Below are 25,781 nucleotides of genomic sequence, written 5' to 3' on the forward strand. Positions count from 1 at the left end.
TACTATCATGGAATGATATCTACAACAGACAAACAAAACAAATGTATATTATGTAAAATGTCTGAATATTCAGTTTACACTTTAACACAAAACAAAAATGTATTACTTTTGAAATAAAACAAAATTCGAGAACACAAGAAGGTAAATAACTGTCTTCCATACTGTGTGGAGCTGCTGGAGCAATCTCTGCCTTTGCCACGAGACCAAATGGAAAAAGGTTTCAATTCCTGCTAGCTGTTCCTTTCAGGAGACTTGTCAAAATGATTGACTCCCACCTTCCTGCAGGCAAAAAGAAAATTAGAGGATCTTCTCATCACTTTCAACTCTGCTAATTACAAAGTCAACTGTATTATGCTTTAAGGTGCTCGATTAATTTTAATCTTGATTTTTTTGTAATACCAGAAAGTTGGATTTTCTGAGTCAAGAACACCAAAGAAAAAAATCTTCAAAGAAAGAAAAATTATGCAACTAAGCGAACTAGTTTTGTTCCTCCCAACAATTTATACTTTCTTAAGACTATCATCTACTTTAGTAGGATGAATACTGGCATGGGAGTCCAAAGACCTGGGGTGTAGTCCTGGTTGTATCACTAGCCAGCTCCAATAACTTGGGTATGCCACTTGACCATTTAGACTTGTTTCCTCATTTACAAAATGGGAAAGGGATGGAAAAGGGGTGCTAGGCAATGTCTAAGGTTCCACCAAAATCTAAAAATTAATCGTGATCACACACACAAAAATCTTTTTATATATATAATATATATATGTATATATGTATAGAAAAAATGCAAAAAAAAAAAAAAAAAGGTCATTACAGATACAAACACAAGCCTGGACACAAGGTGAAATGCTGTCTCTACAAACAAATAGAAAAATCAGCAGGGCATGGTGGCACATGCCTGTAGTTCCAGCTACTCATGGGGCTGAGGTGAGAGGATCACTTGAGGATGGGAGGTCAAGGCTGCAGAGAGCAGTCATCATACCGCTGCACTCCAGCCAGGGTGACAGAGCAAGACCCTGTCTCAAAAGAAAATAAAAAAAAGATACAAACAAAAATTGATGACTATTATAACTTGCAGGGACCATAAAGGTAGGTCAAGGTTGGACTTTGTATCATTTTACTTTTCTACTTGAATATTTAGTTAGTTGTATAATTAAAACCTAGTTTTTAAACAGCTAATGACAGATCTAATCTATAATTATTTTCCAGATGTGAAAGGTGATAAAATGCTAGTATTTCACATATCTGAGAAGTATAAGAAATGCTTAAATACTGAAGTCAAAAATTTGGAAAAGTACTTGTAGCCTTGTTAACTATAAAATTTCCCCTACTCCATGACCCTCCATACCACATCCTGAGTTTTAACTTTAGTTCATGCATTCCTTTTTTTTTTTTTGAGACGGAGTCTCACTCTGTTGCTCAGGCTAGAGTGCAGTGGCACGATCTTGGCTCACTGCAAGGTCCGCCTCCCAGGTTCACGCCATTCTCCTGCCTCAGCCTCCCGAGTAGCTGGGACTACAGGTGCCTGCCACCACACCCGGCTAATTTGTTGTATTTTTAGTAGAGACGGGGTTTCACTGTGTTAGCCAGGATGGTCTCCATCTCCTGACCTTGCGATCCGCCTGCCTCGGCCTCCCAAAGTGCTGGGATTATAGGCGTGAGCCACTGCACCCAGCCTAGTTCATGCATTCTTTTAGAAGATATTTTTTGAGCTACAATCATCACACACCACAAGCTGCGTGATATGTCTCTTTATGATTTCCAAGAAATCAAGATATAGCTCCTACCCTCATAATGTATAATATGTAATGTATAATCTTAATGTATAATCTTGCTAGAGAAACAACACTGAAAATTAAACACCAACATGAGAGATAATATAAAATGGTATGGACAATAAAGTACTAGAGAAAGAGATGCAAAGGGAGGGATTATAGAGTTTTAGAATTAGAAGGGACCTAGTTAAACTTACTCATATTAGAAATGAAATGGGAGAAAAAGAAATATTAAATACGTATTATAAATCAGGTGCTCTGAGACACATTTTACAACTCTAATTTAACCTCTCAACACAATTCTGTAAAATTAATCTTATCAAAGAAATCATTTTCTGTTGTATTTAAACTTAGAGCTGCTAAAACTTATTTTATTTTACCAGTACTATATTCCAGCAATTGTGAGAGTTCTAGGAGTTGAAGCAGCTGCCTCTATGAAAAGTAATTTCTCTGCGTTAGTGACTGAGTTATTTTATTTATTTTATTGCTTTAGGAAGCAGTTAGAAAAAAAAGTTTAGTATGGAAAACGTTCTTTGACTTAAGAAAATTTATGGTTGTCAGGCACAGGTTATCACAGGCACTGGGGTTAAGCAGCTACATTTCTTAGATGCCCTTTCTGGGCCATTGCCCCCCATTCTGACGCCTTACAAAAGGTCTAGTTCAAGCCCTTGGTTGGCCAAATGGAGAGTTCAATATATTTTCCCTCTTGGGAAACTAAAGTTCAGAAGCATGAAGTAACTTAACCAAGTACACATAGCTAATAATGTTAGAACAAGGATAGAAACCCAGGTCTAATTTCAATTGCAATGTTTTTCCCACTACATCTGTGACAAACTTGCACAGGATTGGTCAGCAAATGACAGAGTTAGAATCCAAACTCAGGCCTTCTAAATTCAGTACAATCTATAACAAACTGTGCAAGAGTAAAGACCAAAGAGGGCTTTTAGTCTCTTGGAAAAAATATTTTAAGCCACCTTAATAGGACCAATATCCTTCGTAACCATTGCAATAATCAATTCCTACACAACATGACATCCAGATGCAAAAAAATGGGCTTTTCTGAGCTTCCCTTATGTTCCAATAGATCTGGGAACAAAAGTATACAAAACAATACCATATATATGGTATATATAGAGGAGGAGATAATTTTAATTTGTACAAATCATTCTCTTTCTGATGTCTGATGTTATTTCCTCATTTTCTTTTTTTTTTTTTTTTTTTTTTGAGACAGAGTCTAGCTCTGTAGCCCAGGCTGCAGTGCAGTGGCGCGATCTCGGCTCACTGCAAGCTCCGCCTCCCGGGTTCACACCATTCTCCTGCTTCACTCAGCCTCCCGAGTAGCTGGTGCTGCAGGCGCCCGCCACCACGCCCGGCTAATTTTTGTATTTTTAGTAGAGACGGGGTTTCACAGTGTTAGCCAGGATGGGCTTGATCTCCTGACCTCGTGATCCGCCCGCCTCGGCCTCCCAAAGTGCTGGGATTACAGGCGTGAGCCACCATGCCCGGCCATTTCCTCATTTTCAAAAGTACTTATTATAAAGAAAGTAAAACATATACATAAGTAACATAATAGTATTATGAACCATCACATACCCATCACTCAACCCCAATGACTATCAACTCATAGCTAATCTTACCCCATCCACTTCCCACCTTCACCAGATTGTTTTGAAGCAAATGCCAGGCATTGTATCATTTCATCTGTAAATAACAAGAATTCCTTATCATAAAATATACAGTTCAGATTTCCAATTATCTTATGTCATTTTTTTTTAAGGCTAAAAAATAATCAGTATCCAAGTAAGGTCCATACAATGTGACTGGCTGATAATGTCTTATGTGTATTTTAATCTAAAGATTTCAGATCTTTTCCCCCTGCAATTACTTTATTAAAAAAAAATACGCAAGATGGCTTACGCCTGTAATCCCAACACTTTGGGAGGCTAAGTTGGGCGGATCACTTGAGGCCAGGAGTTTGAGACCAGCCTGACCAACATGGCGGAACCCCATTTCTACTAAAACTACAAAGAAAATTTAGCTGGGCATGGTGACGCGGGCCTGTAGCCCCAGCTATTCAGAAGTCTGAGACAGGAGAATCGCTGAAACCCAGGAGGTGGAGGTTGCGGTGGGCAGAGATCGCACCACTACACTCCAGCCTGGGTGACACAGTGAAACTGTGTCTCAAAAAAAAAAAAAAAAAAGAAAAGAAAAAAGAAACAGGCCAGGTGCAATGGCTCACTCCTGTAATCCTAGCACTTTGGGAGGCCGACGAGGGCGGATCACGAGGTCAGGAGTTCGAGACCATCTGGACCAACATGGTGAAACCCCAACTCTACTAAAAATACAAAAATTAGCTGGGCTTGGTGGTGCACGCCTATAACCCCAGCTATTCGGGAGGCTGAGGCAGGGGAACTGTTTGAACCCAGGAGGCGGAGGTTGCAGTGAGCCCAGAGCGCGCCACTGCACTCCAGCCTGGGCGACAGAGCAAGAGTCAGTCTCAAAAAACAACAACAAAAAAGCCACAATACCACATATTATGTATGGATACATATATCACAAAATTATTAAAATATGCATGAAAGGCCGGAATTCAGGATGGTCTTGATCTCCTGATCTTGTGATTCGCCCGCCTCAGCCTCCCAAAGTGCTGGGATTACAGGTGTGAACCATCGCGCCCAGCCAACGTTTTATTTCTTAAGAAAACAATATCTCATCTTAGGCTACATGATGATAAATAAATAAGGAAAAAAAAATAGCAAGAAGAGACCTGAAAGAAATATGGCAACCTAAGACAAAGCAGTATGGTAGGTATAATAATGTTCATTATTATGTTACTTTTATACTGTTAAATTATTGTTATTTTTTTGAGACAGGGTCTCAGGTTTGTTGCCCAGGCAGAAAACAGTGGCGTGATCATAGTTCACTGCAGCCTTGAACCCCGGGGCTGCTGGGACTACAGGTACACACCACCATACCCGGCTAATTTTTTATTTTTAATTTTTGTAGAGACATAGTCTCATTATGTTGCCCAGGCTGGTATTGAACTCCTGGAGTCAAGCAATCCTGCATTGGTTTTCCAAAGTGCTGGGATTACAGGCATTGAGCCACCATACCCAGCCACTATACTTTTTTATATGCTTGAAATAATAAAAACATTTTATAATTATGAAGTCAATGGGAAAGATACAATGATTATACTCTGTGAAGTATCAAATGTCCTCATATATCACAGTACCTACCTGATAGGGTTGTGACAAGAATTAAATGAGATCGTGAACATAAATTTAGCACACTAGAGGCATGACGTAAGAGACAAATAACTGGTGGCCATAGTTATCATTTCACCCCACCACCATCATTGCCCTGACCCCTGGAGTCTTAAGAGAAGCACAGGGCCAGGCACAGAGGCTGATGCCTGTAATCCCAGCACTTTGGGAGGCCAAGGTGGGCGGATCATCTGAGGTCAGGAGTTCAAGACCAGCCTGGCCAACATGGTGAAACCCTGTCTCTACTAAAAATACAAAAATTAGCTGGGTGTGTGGTGCATGCCTGTAATCCCAGCTACTTGGGAAGCTGAAGCAGGAGAATCGCTGGAACCCAGGAAGCGGAGGTTGCAATGAGCTGAGATCGCACCACTGCACTCCAGCCTGGGTGACAGAGCAAGACTCCGTCTCAAAAAAAAAAAAAAAAAAAAAGCATAGGAATGGTAGGAAAAAAAGAGTGCTAAACTGGTAGGGAATTTCCCCTAGACCCTGCTTGAAATTATCTAATATACTCTACTCTCATCTAGTTTAATCCAGCATTCAACCATATTGTCACTAAAGACCAGCCTAGGTAGACATCTGAAATATCAGGCAAATTATGCAAATTAATGTTCACTGAACTATCCTTTATAGAGGTACTGGACCTCAGCAATTCACTTCAAGTCTCTGAACCTCAATACAGATGAGAACATGCATCTAAAAAGGGGGTAAATACTGCTAACTTCAAACACAGATTATCATGAGAAAAAAGAGGATGTTTATGAAAGTACTCTAAACCTAAAAGTTCTATACCAAAAAAACCTGGTATTTAATGAATGTGCAAGGGGGGAAATCCTCATATAAAACTGAAGTTCTTCAGTGAAATTCCAAAGACAGCCTTACTTATTACTTCTCTGTCAAAAGAAGGCTTGCTTACTTCTCTGTCTACCATCTACCACCTTTCTTGGCACTTGTCTGGTAACCTCCACTTAAAAATACGGGGACCCCTTTTTTTTTATTTTATTTTTATTTTTGAGACACGGTCTCACTCAATCACCCAGGCTGAAATGCAGTGGCGTGATCTGGGCTCACTGCAACCTCTGCCTCCCAGTTTCAAGCGATTCTCATGCCGCAGCCTCCCAGTAGCTGGGATTACAGGCGTCCACCATGCTCGGCTAATTTTTGTATTTACAGTAGAGATGGGGTTTTGCTATGTTGGCCCGTCTGGTCTTGAACTCCTGGCCTCAAGCAATCCTCCGGCCTTGGCCTCCCCAAGTGCTGGGATTACAGGCGTGAGCCACCATGTCTGGCCATATCCCTTTATTTTTAAGGGAAGAATATTTTTCCGATCTTCTATCTCTTAGTTCCTCTACACCCCATCCTTTCTGTGACCCCATTTTGTCCTTCCACATCTCTCTCACCTGTCCACCCCCTTCTTCACACTTCAGTTTACCACCCCCTCTCTGTTCTCGAACCTCCTGGTTGCAACCTCAGAAACTGGTTCCCTTTCTATTTTTATCTCACCTCAGAAAACCTACTGCCTTCGAGCACAAAGCCTTACTTTATTGAGGCCACTCAAACTGCAACACCAGATGCAAACCCACATCCTCTTTCAAGCTCTAAAGTCAAGACCATTACCAAGCAGGGTCTGACAGGTACAGCCAAGGGCAAAGATTATTTCCAATGGACAAGACCTCCCCCTGGCCTTTGATTTCCAACCTTTCCCAAATGCAATACATGTGAAGCACACAGCACGAAACGCACTCAGCAGGCTTTATCACTCCATAAAATAGGCACAACATTTACAAAAAATCAAAATGAACTGAAATTATCTGTAACAGTTTTGCAAATTCCTTCGAAGTAACTAAAAACACTGCAGGACGGAAAAAACAACCCAGGGCTGCAAATCTTTGCTTTAGGTAACATTTCACTAGATGAGGGTGCTAGGATTCTCCTCCCACATGGACACAGAGAACAGATTCGCTAAGCTGCAGCAACAGGTTTCTTTTCAAAAAGAAAATGTGCTTTAAAACACTTCAGGCAGGTCTGCTAGAGCTTGGAGTCCCTACTAAATACACAAAACACCGGAGATCAGGTTAGGGCAGGCCGTGGGCAATTCAACCACTTCTAGGACCTTTCCAGGGCCCACCGAGGTAATAACTGCTTTCCCTCTTGCCCTGGAAGTAAGTGGTGAAGCCGCCTCCAGCCCTTGAGGACCCGGAGAAAGGGTGGCCCAGGCCCAACCTTTGGAGGATACTGCCTTGGCTCTCTCTCACAAATGCAACGGCCCGGGACGGTGTCGCCTTCCAGGAAGGGCCTTTGCATCTCCCTCTCCCGGGGACACCGCGAATTCCCGCCTCCCGGCGGAAAGCGGGAGAAGCGGGAGTTTTCTCCCCGCCCCTCCCCCAGTAGGGGCAAACCCGCCCCTCAGCAGGCCTGGGCTGTGAGTTCCTCTCCCGGGGACCACCGTCCTCAGATCTCCCCGGGGAATGGGTCGTCCTCTTCCTGCCCCCACCCGCGAGACGCGGCAGAAAAGCCCGCGGCTATCTTCCCGCCAGCAACAGCCTCCCGCCGAGCCGGCCGGGGCAGAGGCGGCCCCCACCCCCACTGGGCAGGGACTGCAGACGGCGCTCCCCGACTCTCAGACGACCAGGGAGCTTCCCTTTTCCTCAGCGGGGTGAGGGGCATCTGTCGCCCGCCGACTTGGAGGTGGGGGGCAGGGACATTCCCTCGCCATCACCTCAGGAGCTAGAACGCGCCCTTCTCGCAGCAGGGCGTGGGCCTTCCAATCCCTCCAAGGGGCGGACGGCGTGCGCAACCCCCTGGAGAAGCAACAGGCGCCCCCATCCCCCTCCAATCCGGGTAACGCCGACCCCCTTGTCCCTCCCGCTCTTCACCTCCGGAAGCCGGGCCAAAGCCTGGGCGAACGACTGCGCCTCACTCCGCCCCCTGCGCCATTTTATCGCCCCCTCCCCGACCTCCCCCACCCCGAGTCAACCGGGCCAACGCCAGGGGGAGGGCAAACCAGCAGTGATTGGCAGGAAACCGTCCCGCCTCTAGGAGGGCTGTGCCCCGCGCAGGCGCCTCAGCCCCGCCCTCCGCACCGCCCACCGTGCCCACTGGCTCCACCTTTTCCCGTCTCATCGACCTGCTCGACTCTCCGCTGCTCCTCACTTTTTCCGGCTACTGCCGGAGGGGTCCAGGCCGAGCAAGCGGAGCGCCGAGCCCAGCTGATGCAACCTGGCTGGACTCGCGTGACAGTTCCCGGCACGCGGCGGCGACGGTGACCCAGGAAGGGGCTCTAGTGCCGGGCTGAGCGAGGGAAGCAGGGGGAGCGGAGCCATGGGGGACGCTCCCAGCCCTGAAGAGAAACTGCACCTTATCACCCGGAACCTGCAGGTCAGGCCTGGGGGTTGGAAATGTGCCGTTGGGGATTAGGAGCCCGAGGTTCAGTGATTTTGAGCCCCATTACGGGGTTCTAAGTATGTGGGGCCGGGGACTCGGCGCTGGGGCACCTCTGAGAGAGCCTGTAGATCTCATTGCTGGTCGGTCAGTCAGTCAAGCAGCCCTTCCTTGGGTTCCACAGAAATCACGGTGGGCTCATCTCTTGCGTTACCTTGTTACCTTGTTACCTTGTGTTGGAGCCAAAATTTGAATCCAGGACTGCCACTCCACCTCCTTATTAAGTGCCAGACGTGGTGCTTAGTCGCTGGGGATACGTCAAGGGCCTGCCAGAGCTTGTCTGAAGGGGATCAGACGTTAAAAATGACCCATTACGGTTCAAGTAAGTACTGGAAGATGCTATACTGGGAGCTTTAAAGGGAAAGAGAGAAGGGAAGGCTTCCCTGAGGAAGTGACCTCTAAACTGCGCCTTGAAGGAAATGGATCCCCCCTTACTCCACAAATGTTCCGATTGTTACCAAGAACTACAGGAGTAGAAGTGAACCAGAGGAAGAATGGAAGAATAAGGAGGGAGAGCATTTCAGATGGAGGAAACAGAAATTGTGGCTAATTTAGCTGGAGTGGAGTGAGCAAAGTTATGAGGAAGCACTTAAATATTTATATTGTTTACCCCTTAACTTTTTCAAGCTTCTGACTATAGTCACTTTATCAGGGACGCATGATTTTCGACCACTTTATTTAAATAACAAACCCTCTGGCACCAGAACTGCCCCATGCCTTGCTCTGCCTTTTTTTGTTATTGTTTCTACATAGTATACATTTTATTTATTTGTTTAAGAGAGGTAGGCAGGGACCAAGTCACGGGAGCCTTGCAGGCCTTATTCTGTTCAATTTTAAATTGGGCTTTCTTCTAAGAGTAGTGATAAATCAGTTGGGCCACACAGCCTGTTCTGTTTTTTCTTTTTAGAGATGTACTTCACATACTATAAAATTCACCCTTTTAAAGTGCACAATTCAGTGGGTTTTAGTATGTTCACAAGGTTGTGCAACCATCACACTATCTTTTTTTTTTTTTTTTTTTTTTTGAGACGGAGTCTCGCTCTGTCGCCCAGGCTGGAGTGCAGTGGCGCGATCTCGACTCATTGCAAGCTCCGCCCCCCCGCGTTCACGCCATTCTCCTGCCTCAGCCTCCCGAGTAGCTGGGACTACAGGCGCCCGCCACCACGCCCGGGTAATTTTTTGTATTTTTAGTAGAGACGGGGTTTCACAGTGTTAGCCAGGGTGGTCTCGATCTGCTGACCTCGTGATCCACCCGCCTCGGCCTCCCAAAGTGGTGGGACTACAGGCGTGAGCCACGGCGCCCGGCCACAAGCATCACACTATCTAATAAAACTTGCACCCGTTAGCAGACGTTACCTATTACCCACTACTCCTAGCCTTAGGGAAACACTAATCTACTCTCTGTCTCCAGGTATTTGCGTATTCTGGGCATTTCCTGTAACTAGAATCATACAATATGTGTCTTGTTGCGTCTGACTTTTTGCACTTAGCATAATGTTTTCAAAGTTTATGCATGTATTTGCACCTAGAAGAACGTCATTCCTTTTTATGGTTGAATGATACTCTATTGTATGGATATACATTTTGTTTATCCGTTCATCAGTTGATGGACATTTGGGTTATTCCATTCACAACTTAGTCTTAACCAAAGGTTTTTGCATGCTTCCCCTAGCTAGATTCTTTGTTTCCTATTCTCTCTCCATAAAATAGTGCTGGTTGGAGACTAAAAATACACAAAACTATTAGAATTGACTCAATTGGGTTTTTTGTTTTTGGGATTTTTTTTTCTGGAACGGAGTTTCTCTCTTGTCGCCCAGGCTGGAGTGCAATGGCACAATCTCAGCTCACTGCAATCTCTGCCTCCTGGGCTCAAGTGATTCTCCTGCCTCAGCCTCCTGAGTAGCTGGGATTACAGACGTGCACCACCACGCCGGGCTAATTTTTGTATTTTTAGTAGACACGGGGTTTCACCATGTTGGCCAGGCTGGTCTCAAATTCCTGACCTCAAGTTATCCGCCAAATTCGGCTTCCCAAAGTGCTGGGATTACAGAGTGAGCCACAGCGCCCGGCCTCACTCAGGTTTTAAAGGCTAAGTAATGTGACATCTTCTTGGGTGGTGAGAACCCTCCAAGTGTCCACGTAGTCAGGGGTGCTCTTGAGCATGCGGGATCAGCTGCCAAAAGACTTGGAGCACAGGATTTTAACAAGTCCTGGTAAAACATGATTCAAACCAACAGTCTATCATGGTTTCTAACAGCCTCCCAAAACCGTAACTTGAGGAAACACTACAACCTCTTATCGGGGTATACTGGCCTGTTAGAATTTTTCCAATACTGTCATAGGCCAAAAAGAAATCATTAAAGGTTTGTAAAAAGGAAAATGAGTTTTAAAGAAGTTTTTGAGTTTTAAAGACTATCTCTGGCTACCTTTTAGAACATGGATTGGAGGGGCCAGGCGCAGTGGCTCATGCTAGTAATCCCAACACTTTGGGAGGCCCACGCGGGCAGATCACTTGAGGTCGGGAGTTCAAGACCAACCTGGCCAACATAGTGAAACTCCATCTCTACTAAAAATACAAAAATTTCTCTGGCATGGTGGCGGGCACCTGTAATTCCAGCTACTTGGGAGACTGAAGCAGGAGAATCGTTTGAACCCAGGAGCAGAGGTTGCAGTGACTCAAGATTGCATCACTGCACTCCAGCTTGGGTGACAGAGCAAGACTCCGTCTCAAAAAAATAAAAAAAGAACTTGGATTGGAGGGAGTAAGAGTAGATTTGGGAGACCTGTTAGGAGAATATTACGGTAATCCTGGTGTGATCTGATAGGGCCTGGATTTGGGTGGTAATGTAGAGGCAGAGAGAAATAGGAGGGTTGAAGAGCAATTTTGGAGTCCTTGAACAACTCTAAATGATGGTACCATTTACTGTAGTAGGAGTGAAACTATCAGTGAAAAAGATGGTTGGGGAGTGAAGTAAGAAGTCTAGAGCATGAGTTTTATTTTGAACACACTGAGTTTGAATGATTGGGTTGATAACAGGAACACGGTTCTGTATATGGGCGTAAGCAGGAGATTTGGGAGTTACTGGCTCATAGTAGTAATTGAAGCAACTGAAGGGGATCAGTTAAGGATACTGTAGAGTAAGAAGACAAAAGACCAGAGCCCCAAAGATTGCTAATATTTAATGACTAGGAAAAATAAGAACAGTTGCAAAGAAAGCTAAGCAGGCAGAGAAGAGGAAAACTAAGAGAATAAAATAAAGGAGACCAAAAGAGGAGAATGCTTCTGGGAGGAAGTGAGGACTAAAAAATACTCATTGAATTTAGCAACATGAAGGTCTTCTGTGATCTTAGCAAGATTATGTGTGATGTGATATGGAGTTTAGTAGTATGATGTAGTATGGAATTCAAATTGGAATGGGAGATTAGGAAATGGAGACCAAAAGAAGAGACAGCTGTTTCAAGAAATTGGCTATGAAAGGAAGGAGAGTGAGTTAGGGGCATGTAAACCAAAAAGTATCTGAGGCCAGGTGTGGTGGCCCACACCTATAATCCCAGCCCTTTGGGAGGCTGACACAGGTGGATCATTTGAGGTCAGGAGTTTGAGACCAACCTGACCAACATGGTGAAACCCCATCTCTACTAAAAATACAAACAATTAGCTGAGTGTGGTGGTGCATGCCTGTAATCTCAGCTACTCTGGAAGCTGAGGCAGGAGAATCACTTGAACCCCAGAGGCGGAGGTTACAGTGAGCGGAGGTCACAGAACTGTGCTCCAGCCTGGGCAACAGAGTGAGACTCCATCTTGAAAAAAACAAAAAGTATCTGAGACAAGTCTCAATTAATTTAGAGGTTTATTTTGCTAAGGTTAAAGACCATGGCACCTGACACAGCCTCAGGAAGTTCTGAGAACGTGTCCAGGGTGGTTGGGTTACAGCTTCATTTTATACGTTTTGGGGAGACAGAAGTTACAGGCAAAAACATAAATCAATACAAGTAAGGCATACATTGGTTTGCCCAGAAAGGGGGTGGGGGTTCTAGGTTCTAGGTAGATAGATTCAAAGATTTCCTGTTTGGCAATTGATTGAAAGAGTTAAAAAACTCTGCCTGAAGAGTTGAAGTCAGCTTGAGTTAAGATAAGGAGGGTTGTGGAAGCCAAGGTTTTTTTTTTTTTTTTTGGAGACAGAGTGTTGTTCCTGTTGCACAGGCTGGAGTGCAATGGTGCAATATTGGCTCACTGCTACCTCCGCCTTCCAGGTTCAAGCGATTCTCCTGCCTCAGCCTCCCGAGTAGCTGGGATTACAGGCGCCTGCTACCATGCCCTGCTAATTTTTGTATTTTTAGTAGAGACGGTTTCACCATGTTGGCCAGGCTGGTCTCGACCCCTGACCTCATGATCTGCCCGCCTTGGCCTCCCAAAGTGCTGGGATTACAGGCGTGAGGTGCTGCACCCAGCTGAAGCCAAGGTTCTTCTCATGTAGATGAAGCCTCCAGGTAGCTGGCTTCAGAGAGAATTGATGGTGAATGTCTGTTATCTGACCTTAAAAGGTGTCAGACTCTCCAGAAAAGACTTAGTGTGGGGAAGAGATTTCTCTACAGAATGCAAATTTCCCCCCACAATAGACAGTTTTGCAGGGCCATTTCAAAATATGTCAAAGAAATCTCTTTTGGGGTAAAATACTTTGATTTCCTTTAGGGCCTGCTATCTGTCATGTGGTGCTATACCAGAATCAGTTTGGAATTTGGTATCTTATTGCTACAGAGAGTTTGTTTTGTCAATCTTACTATCTCTGTTTTAATGTTCATGCTGGTCAGTTGTGTCTAAACTCCAGAGGATCACCAGGTGGGTGGCTCACGCCTATAATCCCAGCACTTTGGGAGACTGAGGCCAGAGGATCACTTGAGTCCAAGAGTTCGAGACCAGCCTGGGCAACATAGTGAGACTTCTCTACTAAACCGAAAAAACTAGCCAGGCATACATGTGCTGGTAGCCCCAAGGCTGAAGTGGGAGGATTGTTGAGCCTGGAGGTCGAGGCTGCAGTGAGCTGTGTTTGCACAACCGGACTCCTGCCAGGGCAGCATAGCAAGACCTTGTCTCAAAAAAATAAATGAATAAATATACTCCAAAGGGAGAAGGGTATAATGAGGCATGTCAGACCCTTCCTTCCTGCCTTGGCCTGAACTAGTTTTTTAAGTTTCTTTGGGATCCTGTTGGCCAAAATGTGGGGTCCATTCCAACAGTTGGGGGGCTTAGAGTTTAGTTTTGGTTTACGGGTAGCTGCTGCAGTTAAAGGTGCAGTTAGGGGCATGTCCCCACTCCCCAACATCGGGGATGATACTAGCAGCAGCACCAACTTTACATTGGCTCTCCGTGTTGTAACCAAGCGAGTTATAGAGAAACGCCACACTCTGAGATGAATTCAGGAGTCCTTTATTAGCCAGCGACCGAGAGATGGCTAGTGCTCAAAATTCTCTCTGCCCCGAAGAAGGGGCTAGATTTTCTTTTATACTTTGGTTTAGAAAGGGGAGGAGGAGCCTAGCTGAAGCAATCTTACGGAAGTAAAAGAGGCAAAAAAGTAAGAAAGACAAATGGTTACGGGAAAACAAACAGTTCCGGGTGCAGGGGCTTTAAATCCATCACAAGGTGATAGACAAGGAGGCTTTGGGTACCATCAGCCAGACACAAATGCGGGGGCTTAGGGTACTATCAACCGGGCAAATTCCTGGGAACTGCAGATATAGCTTGCCATAGTATCTTATCAGTTATTTGCGTTCTTTGATGTGCTGGGAGTCAGCTTGCACAAGTTAGGTCCTTGAGGAAGCGGGGTGGGTAAGAGGCTGCAAGGGGCTACAAGTGAAGGAGCCAAAATGGAGTTTGTCTGGCTCTCTCAGCTAAGGGAGAGTCAATTCAGGTTAAAACAAGGTAGGGTATCACGTCTGCACTGAGAACATGGCTGGACCTCCTTGATGGCTCTGAGCCTGGTTCTCCAGTGACACATGCTGTTGTTTTCCTTGTCACACGGTAAAGGATGAGCAAGGTGAGGCACCAACATTAAACTAACTCTTCTGCTTCCACAATAGGAGGTTCTAGGGGAAGAGAAGCTGAAGGAGATACTGAAGGAGCGGGAACTTAAAATTTACTGGGGAACGGCAACCACGGGCAAACCACATGTGGCTTACTTTGTGCCCATGTCAAAGATTGCAGACTTCTTGAAGGCAGGGTGTGAGGTAAGAACTAATGCTATAAGCCCTTGGGGAATTACCCAAGGGAGACCCAAGAGAGACTTAACAAGGACAGGGTGGGGCTGGAGGAGATAGGTTGGAGGTAATTGGACAAATTCACATTTTGGTGGCCCCTTATCTCTTGTCCAGGTAACAATTCTGTTTGCGGACCTCCACGCATACCTGGATAACATGAAAGCCCCATGGGAACTTCTAGAACTCCGAGTCAGTTACTATGAGAATGTGATCAAAGCAATGCTGGAGAGCATTGGTGTGCCCTTGGAGAAGCTCACGTTCATCAAAGGCACTGATTACCAGCTCAGCAAGTAAGTGCCTGATCATCCACCCTCCTTGTGGCTCTGGTGCTTCTAGCTAATTACAGGCCTGTGGAGTCCAGGCATTCTTTACATTTAGATTAGAAGCTGTCTGGCGTGACCTATTAAGAACCATTTAAAACTTTGTCCATTAAAACCTCATTGTCCTTGTAATTCATCCATCAGAAGTGTACTGACTAGTAAATGCCTTAATACTGTCCTATTTGCTGGAAATATAAACGTAACCATAACAAAGTCCTTGGCCTTGCAGAACTCACAGCATATGGGAGAGTGATGGTGAACAATTCAGCCTCCCTTTCTCTTCCAGCCTCAGCAAATAATAATAAAAGAAATGTGAAAGAAAAATATTTCACTTATTTCTCACCACCCCAACAATTGTTATTGTTTTTTATCTTTGTGAGTTTTGTTCATATTTGGAAAGTTAGCATAGATATTTCATGTCCTAATGTTTAACTTATTCTTTTTTTTTTTTTTTTTTTTTTGAGATGGAGTTTCGCTCTTGTTGCCCAGGCTGGAGTGCAATGGCGCGATCTTGACTCACTGCAACCTCCGCTTCCTGGGTTCAAGAGATTCTCCTCCCTCAGCCTCCTGAGTACCTGGTATTACAGGCATGCGCCACCACACCCGGCTAATTTTGTATTTTTAGTAGAGACAGGGTTTCTCCATGTTGGTCAGGCTGGTACCAAACTCCTGACCTCAGGTGATCCGCCCACCTCGATCTCCCAAAGTGCTGGGATTACAGGCGTAAGCCACCTCGCCCAGCCTAACTTACTCTTTCTTAACCTCAGATATGCATTTATAAGTACATAGCACTCTATTAGTCACTTTTGCATTTAAACCCTTAGAACAACTTTTTAAAGTAAGCATTATTTTGCTAAGGAAATTAATTCAGATTTAACTTTCCCGAGTTTATACATCTAGTAAGTAGATGAGTCAGGATGTGAACCCAGATCTCTTACTAGTAACTTTGTCTTTTTACTGCATCTAACATAATTTTCTTTACCATTCCTCACTTGATACAATTAAGGCTTTAAATAAAGCATATAGGCTGGGCAGGGTGGCTCACATCTGTAATCTGAGCACTTTGGGAGGCCAAGCTGGGAGAATTGCCTGAGGCCAAGAGTTCAACACTACCCTGGCCAACATGGCAAGTCCTCATCTCTAAAAAAAAGAAAAGAAAGAAAGAAAAATAGGGCCAGGCATGGTGGCTCACACCTGTAATCCCAATGCTTTGGAAGTCTGAGGTGGGCAGATAACTTGAGGCCAGGCGTTTGAGACCAGTCTAGCCAACATGGTGAAACCCCATCTCTACTAAAAATACAAAAAATTACCTGGGCATGGTGGCGTACACCTGTAATCACAGCTACTCGGGAGGCTGAGGCATGAGAATCACTTGAACCCGGGAGGTGGAGGTTGCAGTGAGTGGAGATCATACCACTGCACTCCAGCCTGGGCAACAGAGTGAGACTCCATCTCAAAAAAAAAGGAAAGAAAGAAAAAGAAATGAATAAATAAAGCATATGAACATCTTTGAATCTACAGCCTTCGTAGAGTACCTGAAATTTTATTCATTTTTACATTTAATCTACAGATCTTTATGGAACCCCTGGTATATGATAAGCACTATTCTAGATACTGGATATGCAAAAGTAAGCCAAAACAAAAGTCCCTATCCTAATGGGGCTTACATTCCAGCAAGGAAATACAGACAGTAAATAATGAGTTATATGTGTATCAGATGGCGATAGCTGAAACAAAGCAGGCAGGCCAGGGTAGAGAAAGTTTTCAGGAAGCGGGGGGGTTTCAATTTGAATGAGATGGTTAGGGAAGCCCTCTCTACTAAAATGACATTAGGCAGAAACCTGAATAAGGTGAGGGAGTGAGTCTTGCAAATATATATTGAATTCTTGCTATGTGCGAGACACTAGTCTAGGCACTGGGGTTATACCTGTGAAGAACACAGGCATGGTTTTTATTCTCCAAGAACTTAAGAGAATTTGGGATATGGGAAGGTGGGATAAATAAAGCTATCTTGCTTCAAAGTCACTTGATACTTTTCTATATACAGAAGTGACTTTAGGGCCAAGCATGGTGGCTCACGCCTGTAATCTCAGCACTTTGGGAGGCTGAGGTCAGGAGTTCAAGACCAGCCTGGCCAACATGGTGAAACCCCATCTCTACTAAAAATACAAAAATTAGCCAGGTGTGGTGGTACATGCCTGTAATCCCAGTACTCAGGAGGCTGAGGCAGGATAATCGCTTGAACACACGGGGCAGAGGTTGCGGTGAGCCGAGATCGCACCACTGCACTCCAGCCTGGGCAACAGAGTGAGACTCTGTTTCAAAAAAAAAAAAAAATGGTGGGGGAGTGGGGGTTGCTGGATGCAGTGGCTCATGCCTGTAATCCCAGCACTTTGGGAGGCCAAGGCAGGAGAATCACTTGAGCTCAGGAATTCGAGACCAGAGTGGGCGTAGCGAGACCTCATCTCTACTAAAAATCAAAAAATTAGCTAGGCATCATGGCATGCACCTGTAATCCCAGCTACTTGAGAGGCTGAGGTGGGAGGATCACTTGAGCTGAGATCAAAGCTGCAGTGACTATGATTGTGCCATTATACTGCAACCTGGGCAACAGAGCAAGATCCTGTCTCAAAAAAAAACATGGAAATAGATTGGGAAATTTTGATATCAGTTGAAAAGGCCTTCCAAATGAAGAGACTGAAGGAGAATGGCAGAGAAGCAGTATTTCAAGAGATAATGGCAGAACATTTTCCAGAAGTGAAGAAAAATACTAATTAAAGCCCTCTTTTAAAAAGAAAAACAAGCCCGGTACTGTGGCTTGTTTTCCCAGCACTTTGGCAGGCTGGGGTGGGCAGATTGCTTGAGCCCAGCAGTTCCAGACCAGCCTGGGCAATGTGGGGAAACCACGTCTCTACAAAAAATAGAAAAATTAGCCAGGTGTGGTGGCACATGCCTATAGTTCTAGTTCCTTTGGAGGCTGAGGTGGGAGGATCACCTGAGCCCAGGGAGATTGAGGCTGCAATGAGCTGTGATTACACCACTGTGTTCCAGCCCAGGCGACAGAGTGAGACCCTGTCTCAAAAAAAGATAAAAGGAAAAACATAAAAATAAAGTAATATTTTAGATGAGAAGATAGGTCTATCACATTTTAGAAGCTACCAGGCAGTGCTCTGTTTGAATGTCCTAATGTAACTGGACCCAGGTTTGGCTGCCCGGCCACTTGAAAGCCAGACACAAGAGACAAGGGTTGGTAGGAGGAAAAGCAGGTTTAATCAGAAAGCCAACAAACTGAGAAGATGGTGAGCTAGTGTTCTAAAGTACTATCTTAAATTCTAAATGTTACCATAGTGTTTTTAAAGGGAGACTTGGTGTGGGAGACATGCAGGAGTGGTGAGAATGCAGGGTCTGTGTGTCTTTTTTCTGATGGCTGTCTTGCATAATTGCCTGTCAGGAGGTATGGTTGGTATTATCTTGACTTCAGACTGATGGTGATGGACTAATCATTCCAGACTCCCTCTGAGCAGGAGGATTCTGCAGTCTGGGCTCCATGCCTAGTTTGTTTCAAGATTAGCTTCTGGGATTTCTTTTTTTCCAACTTTTATTTTAGATTCAAGGGGTGCATGTGCAGGTTTGTTACATGAGTAAATTACATGTCACAGGAGTTTGGTGTACAGACAGTTTTGTCACCCAGGTAATCAGCACAATACCCAATAGGTAGTTTTTGAATCCTCACCCTCCTCTCTGGAATTTCTTAAGCAAGAACATAATTAAATAAGCATGCATTGCCAGAAAGGAGGGAAAGAAGAAGAACGTTGGTGATTAAAATATATTTTTAAAACTGAGATCCCTGGTTACACTAAGGTTAGGGAAGTAAATTAATGTGCTTTAGATTTCCTAGGAAACTGAGGCCTAGGCCCAGGTTTACAGCTGTCCCCTCTTCCTTTCCTCTTCAGAGAGTACACACTAGATGTGTACAGACTCTCCTCCGTGGTCACACAACACGATTCCAAGAAGGCTGGAGCTGAGGTGGTAAAGCAGGTGGAGCACCCTTTGCTGAGTGGCCTCTTGTACCCCGGACTGCAGGTACTTAAGGGGGATGGAGTGGCCCGATGACCTTTTCTGCTCTGGTTTGATGACAGGCATATCTTATTGCACTTTGCTTTACTGCACTACGCAGATAGTGTTTTTTACAAATTGAAGGTGTGTGGCAATCCTGTGTCCAGCAAGTCCACCAGCACCATTTTTCCAACAGCATGTGCTCACTTCATGTCTCTGTGCCATATTTTGGTAATTCTCACAGTATTTCAAGCTTTTTCATTATTATCATATCTGCATGGTGATATGTGATCTGTGACCTTTGATGTTAATATTGTCATTGTTTTGGGGTACCACAAACTGTGCCCATATAAGACAACGAACTTAATAAATATTGTGTGTGTTCTGACTACTCTACCATCCAGCCATTTCCTCACTCTCCTGGCCTCCTTATTTCCTGAAACACAACAATATTAAAATTAGGCTAATTAATAACCCTACAATGGCCTCTAAGTGTTGAAAGGGAGAGTCACACATATCTCACTTTATTTATTTATTTATTTTTGAGACGGAGTCTCACTCTGTCGCCCAGGCTGGAGTGCAGTGGCGCAATCTCGGCTCACTGCAACCTCCGCCTCCCTGGTTCAAGCAATTCTCTGCCTCAGCCTCCCGAGTAGCTGGGATTACAGGCTCCTGCCACCATGCCCGGCTGATTTTTTTGTATTTTTAGTAGAGACGGGGTTTCACCATCTTGGCCAGGCTGGTCTTGAACTCCTGACCTCGAGATCCACCCACCTTGGCCTCCCACAGTGCTGGGATTATAGACATGAGCTACCGTGCCCGGCTGCACATCTGTCACTTTAAATCTATACCTAGAAATGATTAAGCTTAGTGAAGAAGGAGTGTCAAAAGCCGAGGCAGGCAGAAAGCTGGGCCTCTTGCACCAAATAGCCAGGTTGGGAATCCATAGGGAAAGTTCTTGAAGGAAGTTCAAAGTGCTACTCCAGTGAACACCTGAAAAATAGAAAGTGAAACAGACATAAGTTTCACTTATGCTGAGATGCAGAAAATTGTAGTGCTCTGGATAGAAGATCAAGCCAGCCACAATGTTACCTTAATCTAAAGCCTACTCCAAAGAAAGGCCCTGTCTTCAGTTTTATGAAGGCTGAGAGATTGGTTCATGAAGTTTAAAGGGAAAAAAGCCATCTCCATAACATGAAAGTGCAAGGTGAAGCAGCAAGCGCTGATGTAGAAGTTGCAGCAAGTTACCCAGAAGATCTAGCTAAGATTATTGATGAAGGTGGCTACACTAAACAATGGATTTTCAAGGTAGATGAAATAGCCTTTTTTCGGAAGAAGATGCCATCTCAGACTTTCATAGCTAGAGAGAAGTTGATTCCTGGCTTCAGATCTTCAAAGGACAGGCTGACTCTTTTGTTAGGAGCTAATGCAGCTGGTGACTTGAAGTTGAAGCCAATGCTCATTTACATTCCAAAAATCCTAGTGCCTTTAAGAATTATGCTAAATAGGCCGGGCATGGTGGCTCATGCCTGTAATCCCAGCACTTTGGGAGGCCGAGGTAAGCAAATCACTTGAGGCCAGGAGTTCGAGACCAGCCTGGCCAACATGGTGAAATCCTGTCTCTACTAAAACTACAAAAAAAAAAAAAAAAAAAAAGAATTAGGCCAGGCGTGATAGCTCACACCTGTAACTCAGCACTTTGGGAGGCCGAGGCAGGCAGATCACGAGGTCAGGAGTTCGAGACCATCCTGGCCATCATAGTAAAACCCCGTCTCTACTAAAAATACAAAAATTAGCCGGGCACGATGGCGTGCAACTGTAGTCCCAGCTACTCTAGAGGCTGAGGCAGGACAGTCGCTTGAACCCGGGAGGCGGAGATTGCAGTAAGCCGAGATCGTGCCATTGCACTCCAGCCCGGGCAACAATGCAAGACTCCATCTCAAAAAAAAAAAAAAAAAAATAGCCAGGTGTTGTGGCGCGCATCTGTAACCCCAGCTACTCGGGAGGCTGAGGCAGGAGAATCACTTAAACCTAGGAGGCAGAGATTGCAGTGAGCCGAGATCACACCACTGCACTCCAGCCTGGGTAACAGAGTGAGACTCCATCTCAAAAAAGAATTATGCTAAGTCTACTCTGCCTGAGCTCTATAAATGGAAAAACAAAGCCTGGATAGTAGCACATCTGCTAACAGTATGATTTACTGAGCATTTTAAGCCCACTTTTGAGACCTATTCCTCAAAAAGAAAGATTCTTTTTGAAACATTACTACTCATTGACAGTGCACCTAGTCACCTAAGAGCTCTGATGGAGAGCTTCTGTAGAGCTTGAGATGTTCAGGAGTTGAATGTTATTTTCATGCCTGCTAACACAACATCCATTCTATAGCCCATGGATCAAGGAGTGATTTCAACTTTCAAGTCCTACTATTTAAGAAATATATTTCAAAAGGCTATAGCTGCCATAGATAGTGATTCCTCTGATAGATCTGGGCAAAGTAAACTGAAAACCTCTGAAAAGGATCCAGCATTCTAGGTGTTATTAAGAATATTCGTGATTCGTGGGAGGAAGTAAAAATATCCATTTTAACAGAAGTTTGGAAGAAGTGGATGGTAACTGTCATGGGTGACTTTGAGGGATTCAAGACTTCAGTGAGGGAAGTCACTGTACATGGGGTAGAAATAACAAGAGAACTACAATTAGGAGTGGAGCCTGAAGATGTGACTGAATTGCTGCAATCTCATGATAAATTTTGAACAGATGAGGAATTGCTTCTTATGGATGAGCAAAGAAAGTGGTTTCTTGAAATGGAAACTACTGGTGAGGATTCTGTGAACGTTGTTGAAATGGCAACAAAAGATTTTGAATATCACATTAACTTAGTTGATAAAGCAGCAGCAGGGTTTGAGAGGATGGACTCCAATATTGAAAGAAGTTCTACTGTGGACAGAATGCTATCAAACAACATCACCTGCACCAGATAAATCTTTCGTGAAAGGGAGAGTCAATTGATGTGGCAAACTTCATTGTTGTCTTATTTTAGGGAATTGCCACAGCCACTGCAGCCTTCAGCAACCACCACCCTGATCAGTCAGCAGCCATCAGACATGGAGGCAAGACCCTCCACCAGCAAGAAGATTATGACTTGCTGAAGGCTCAGATGATCGTTAGCATTTTTAGACATACCTTAACCAAATTAAAGTATGTACGTTGTTTTTGTAGACGTAACGCTATTACACACTTTAAATAGACTACGGTATAGTGTAACCACAACTTTTATATGCACTGAGAAACAAAAAAATCCAAGTGACTCACTTTATTGTGGTTGTCTGGAACTGAACCCACAGTATCTCTGAGGTATGCCTATACTGTACACAAACCTCTCTCCTGGCACCAGTTAAATATATACTTTTGCTATTCCTTCTCCAACCTGTAGGCAGGCCTTCCTGTGTGTCTCTCCTCTTCCTTCCCCACTTCCTGGGAAGCTCTTTTACTTCTTCCATTACAATTCTTTCTCTGTCTGTCCTTTAAGACATTGTTCATCTCATACATCTTTATGTTAATCATAATCCTTTTTGTCATTATCTTAATAAAGGAAATAAACTTCAGAGCGATATGTGAAAATAAATTTGAGCATGATCCTGTTTTCTGTTAAACAAAACAAATACATGTTTTGTTTAACAGAAACATCCTTCTGTTTCCTTTGTGTGCACGTATATTTGTATGAGCAAGGAGAAGGATAGAAAAATACAAACCAGGCGGGCGCAGTGGCTCACACCTGTAATCCCAGCACTTTGGGAGGCCGAGGCGGGCGGATCACGAGGTCAGGAGATCGAGACCATCCTGGCTAACATGGTGAAACCCCGTCTCTACTAAAAATACAAAAAATTAGCCAGGTGTGGTGACGGGCACCTGTAGTCCCAGCAACTCAGGAGGCTGAGGCAGGAGAATGGCATGAACCTAGGAGGCGGAGCTCGCGCCACTGCACTCCAGCCTGGGTGACAGACAGTGCAAGACTCCATCTCCAAAAAAAAAAGAAAAAGAAAAGTACAAACCAAGCTGTTGATACTGGTTACCTTGTGAAGGCAGGATGAAAATATGGATAGACTTCACTTTTTCTTTGTATATCTGTATAATTTTTTTTTAATTAAATTTTTTGTAGAGACAGGGTCTCACTATGTTGTCTAGGCTGGTCTTGAACTCCTGGCCTCAAGTGATCCTCCTGCCTTAGTCTCCCAAAGTGCTGAAATTGCGTGAGCCAACACGTCTAGCCCTCTATAATGTTTGGTATGAGAAAATAAAATTTTCCCTTGTCACCTCAAAGAGATATTTTCCAAGGTTAAACCTGGAGCTGGGTGCAGTGGCTGGCACCTGTAATCCCAACACTTTGGGAGGCCAAGACAGGCAGATCACTTGAGGTTGGAAGTTCAAGACCAGCCTGACCAATATGGTGAAACCCCATCTCTACCAAATAATACAAAAATTAGCCAGGTGTGGTGGCATGCCCCTGTAGTCCCAGCTATTTGTGAGGCTGAAGTGGGAGAAACGCTTGAACCCAGGAGGTGGAGGTTGCAGTGAGCTGAGATCACGCCACTGCCCTCCAGCCTGGGTGACAAAGTGAGACCCTATCTTAAAAAAAGAAAACCCGGAGACATGCTAGTTCTGCACTGTTGGCTGGGTGCCATGGTTTATGCCTATAATCCCAAGTCCAAGGCAGGAGGATCGCTTGAGGCCAGGAGTTCAAGACCAGCCTAGGCAACATAGCAAGACTCCATCTCTGTTTTATTCTGTGTGTGTGAGACTCCATCTCTAAAAAAAAAAAAAGAAAGAAAGAAAGAAAAAACTAGGTCTGTACTGTCTAATGTGGTAGCCTCTAGTCCTAGTCATATGTGGCTATTAAAATTAAATAAAATGGAAATTTTTGTTCTCTAGTCGTATTGGCTATATATCAAGTTCTTGGTTAGCTACTATATTGGACAGCACAGACATACAACATATTCCTCACCACAGAAGATTCTGTTGGATAATGCTGTTCTAGACTGTTCCTGCTTGTTCAGCCTTCTCTTCCTCTTCCCATCAGCCAATGATGCACTAAATTTTATCAATTCTATTTTTTTAAAATGTCTTAAATTCATTCTTGCTCTGCGTCCTCATTGTCTTTTGTTCATCAGTATTTCTCACTTAGACTTTCACAATAGCCTTCGAGCCATTCACTTTGTCTCCAACCCATGGGTCTCCAGTCTCTGCCCTGCCCTGTTACTGTTGCGATCTTCCTACACTGCTGGTCATATTTCTCCTCTCCTTAAAACCTTTCGTTGGCCAAGATAACACTAGGTACCCTAGCATGACATTTCATGGTCCTTACCTACTTTTCTAACCTCATCAGTCACTACTTCCCACCTCCCTTGAAGTTTGTACTTTTGCAGACTGAATCACTTAGAATTTCCCTAAACACTTCACACGTCTGTGCCTTCTCACATTCTATTTCCTCTGCATGGTGAAAAACATCTATATGTTCTTCAAAACCAAGCTTAGCCCACAATCTGATTCTAGGAAGCCTTCTCCACACCCATCTTACTAAATAGAGATAATTTCTTCTTTTATGTCAACACTGTTCCTTATATGAACATCTGGGTTAACCCTTAGCACACTGAGTTGAAATGATCTGTTTACATGTCTCTCCCCAGCTGGATAATTGGGCTTCTTGAAGGGAGAATCTGGGTCTGATTTATCTCACCATCCACGGAGCTGGCAGCAGGCCTGGCATGTCATGAGTGACAGTCACCGTTTTATTTATTTATTTTAATTTAATTTTATTTTTTGAGACAGGGCCTCACCCTCTCTCCCAGGCTGGGGTGCAGTGGCACAATCATGGCTCACTGCAGCCACAACCTCTCTGGGCTTAGGTGGTCCTCCTACCTCAGCCTCCTGAGTAGCTGGGACTATAGATGCGCGCCATCACACTTGGCTAATTTCTTTTTGTTTGTTTGTTTTTTATTTTTGGAGAGACACCTGGGCTCAAGTGATCTTTCCACCTCAGCCTCCCAAAGTGCTGGGATTACAGGCGTGAGCCATTGCACCCAGACAGTCACTGTTTTCTAGTTCAGTCTTACCTTTTTCCCGAATTCTCACAGGACTTCTTTATGCTACTTATATGTCATTTGTCACAGGCCACCTTATTCAGTAGGATACCTTTGACATCACTATGGTTTGTTTTCTTCTTCTCTCCTTCCCTGCAGGATTCTGCATATTCTGAGGGATGAGACTACTCTTATTTTTTTATCCCATGACATCCACATGGAGTAATGTTCACTGCAAACACTCAGCAACTGTCTTTGCAGCTTTTGAGGCCAAGAGGGAAGCTGACTGCTGTTTATTTTCTTCTTGGCTTTACCTTCTGAAAAATCTAGTAATTTCCTAAAGTTTCTGATTTCTTAGACCCATATAGAAGAAATAAAGTAGATGTTTAGGCCGGGCATAGTGGCTCTCGCCTGTAATCCCAGCGCTTTGGGAGGCCAAGGTAGGTGGATCACCTGAGCTCAGGAGTTTAAGGCCAACCTGGGCAACATGGCAAAACGCCGTCTCTACTAAAAATACAAAAAATTAGCCGGGCATGGTGGTGCATGTCTGTAACCCCAACTACTCGGAAGGCTGAGGCAGGAGACTCACTTGAA

At 44.4% G+C, this 25,781-nt stretch overlaps 2 protein-coding genes across 17 annotated transcripts in view; one reads left to right on the forward strand and one right to left on the reverse strand.

Moving 5' to 3' along the window:
• The window catches only part of S100PBP (S100P binding protein), a 41,347-nt gene extending 33,242 nt beyond the window's left edge, over window positions 1-8,105 (reverse strand). For 4 of the 15 annotated variants that reach the window (XR_010124924.1, XM_063657659.1, XM_063657663.1 and 1 more), the window contains exons 1-2: window positions 7,915-8,048; window positions 163-279 (exon numbers count right to left, since the gene is read on the reverse strand). The gene's annotated coding sequence lies outside the window, so the exon portion shown is untranslated. The other 11 variants (XM_054464345.2, XM_054464294.2, XM_054464281.2 and 8 more) reach the window with 11 other exon arrangements.
• A 14-nt stretch (window positions 8,106-8,119) lies between these two features.
• Window positions 8,120-25,781, forward strand: part of YARS1 (tyrosyl-tRNA synthetase 1) — a 40,288-nt gene continuing 22,626 nt past the window's right edge. The window contains exons 1-5 of one of the 2 annotated variants that reach the window (XM_063657638.1): window positions 8,609-8,801; window positions 9,508-9,650; window positions 14,558-14,704; window positions 14,849-15,024; window positions 19,008-19,137. In XM_063657638.1, the coding sequence (XP_063513708.1) occupies window positions 8,783-8,801; window positions 9,508-9,650; window positions 14,558-14,704; window positions 14,849-15,024; window positions 19,008-19,137 (615 nt within the window). In that variant the 5' untranslated portion in view covers window positions 8,609-8,782. Of the gene's footprint in view, window positions 8,417-8,608; window positions 8,802-9,507; window positions 9,651-14,557; window positions 14,705-14,848; window positions 15,025-19,007; window positions 19,138-25,781 lie in introns of those variants that run through there. The other variant, XM_054464268.2, reaches the window with a different exon arrangement.

Source organism: Pongo pygmaeus, chromosome 1 (assembly GCF_028885625.2).
Source record: "Pongo pygmaeus isolate AG05252 chromosome 1, NHGRI_mPonPyg2-v2.0_pri, whole genome shotgun sequence".
Lineage (NCBI taxonomy): Eukaryota > Metazoa > Chordata > Mammalia > Primates > Hominidae > Pongo > Pongo pygmaeus.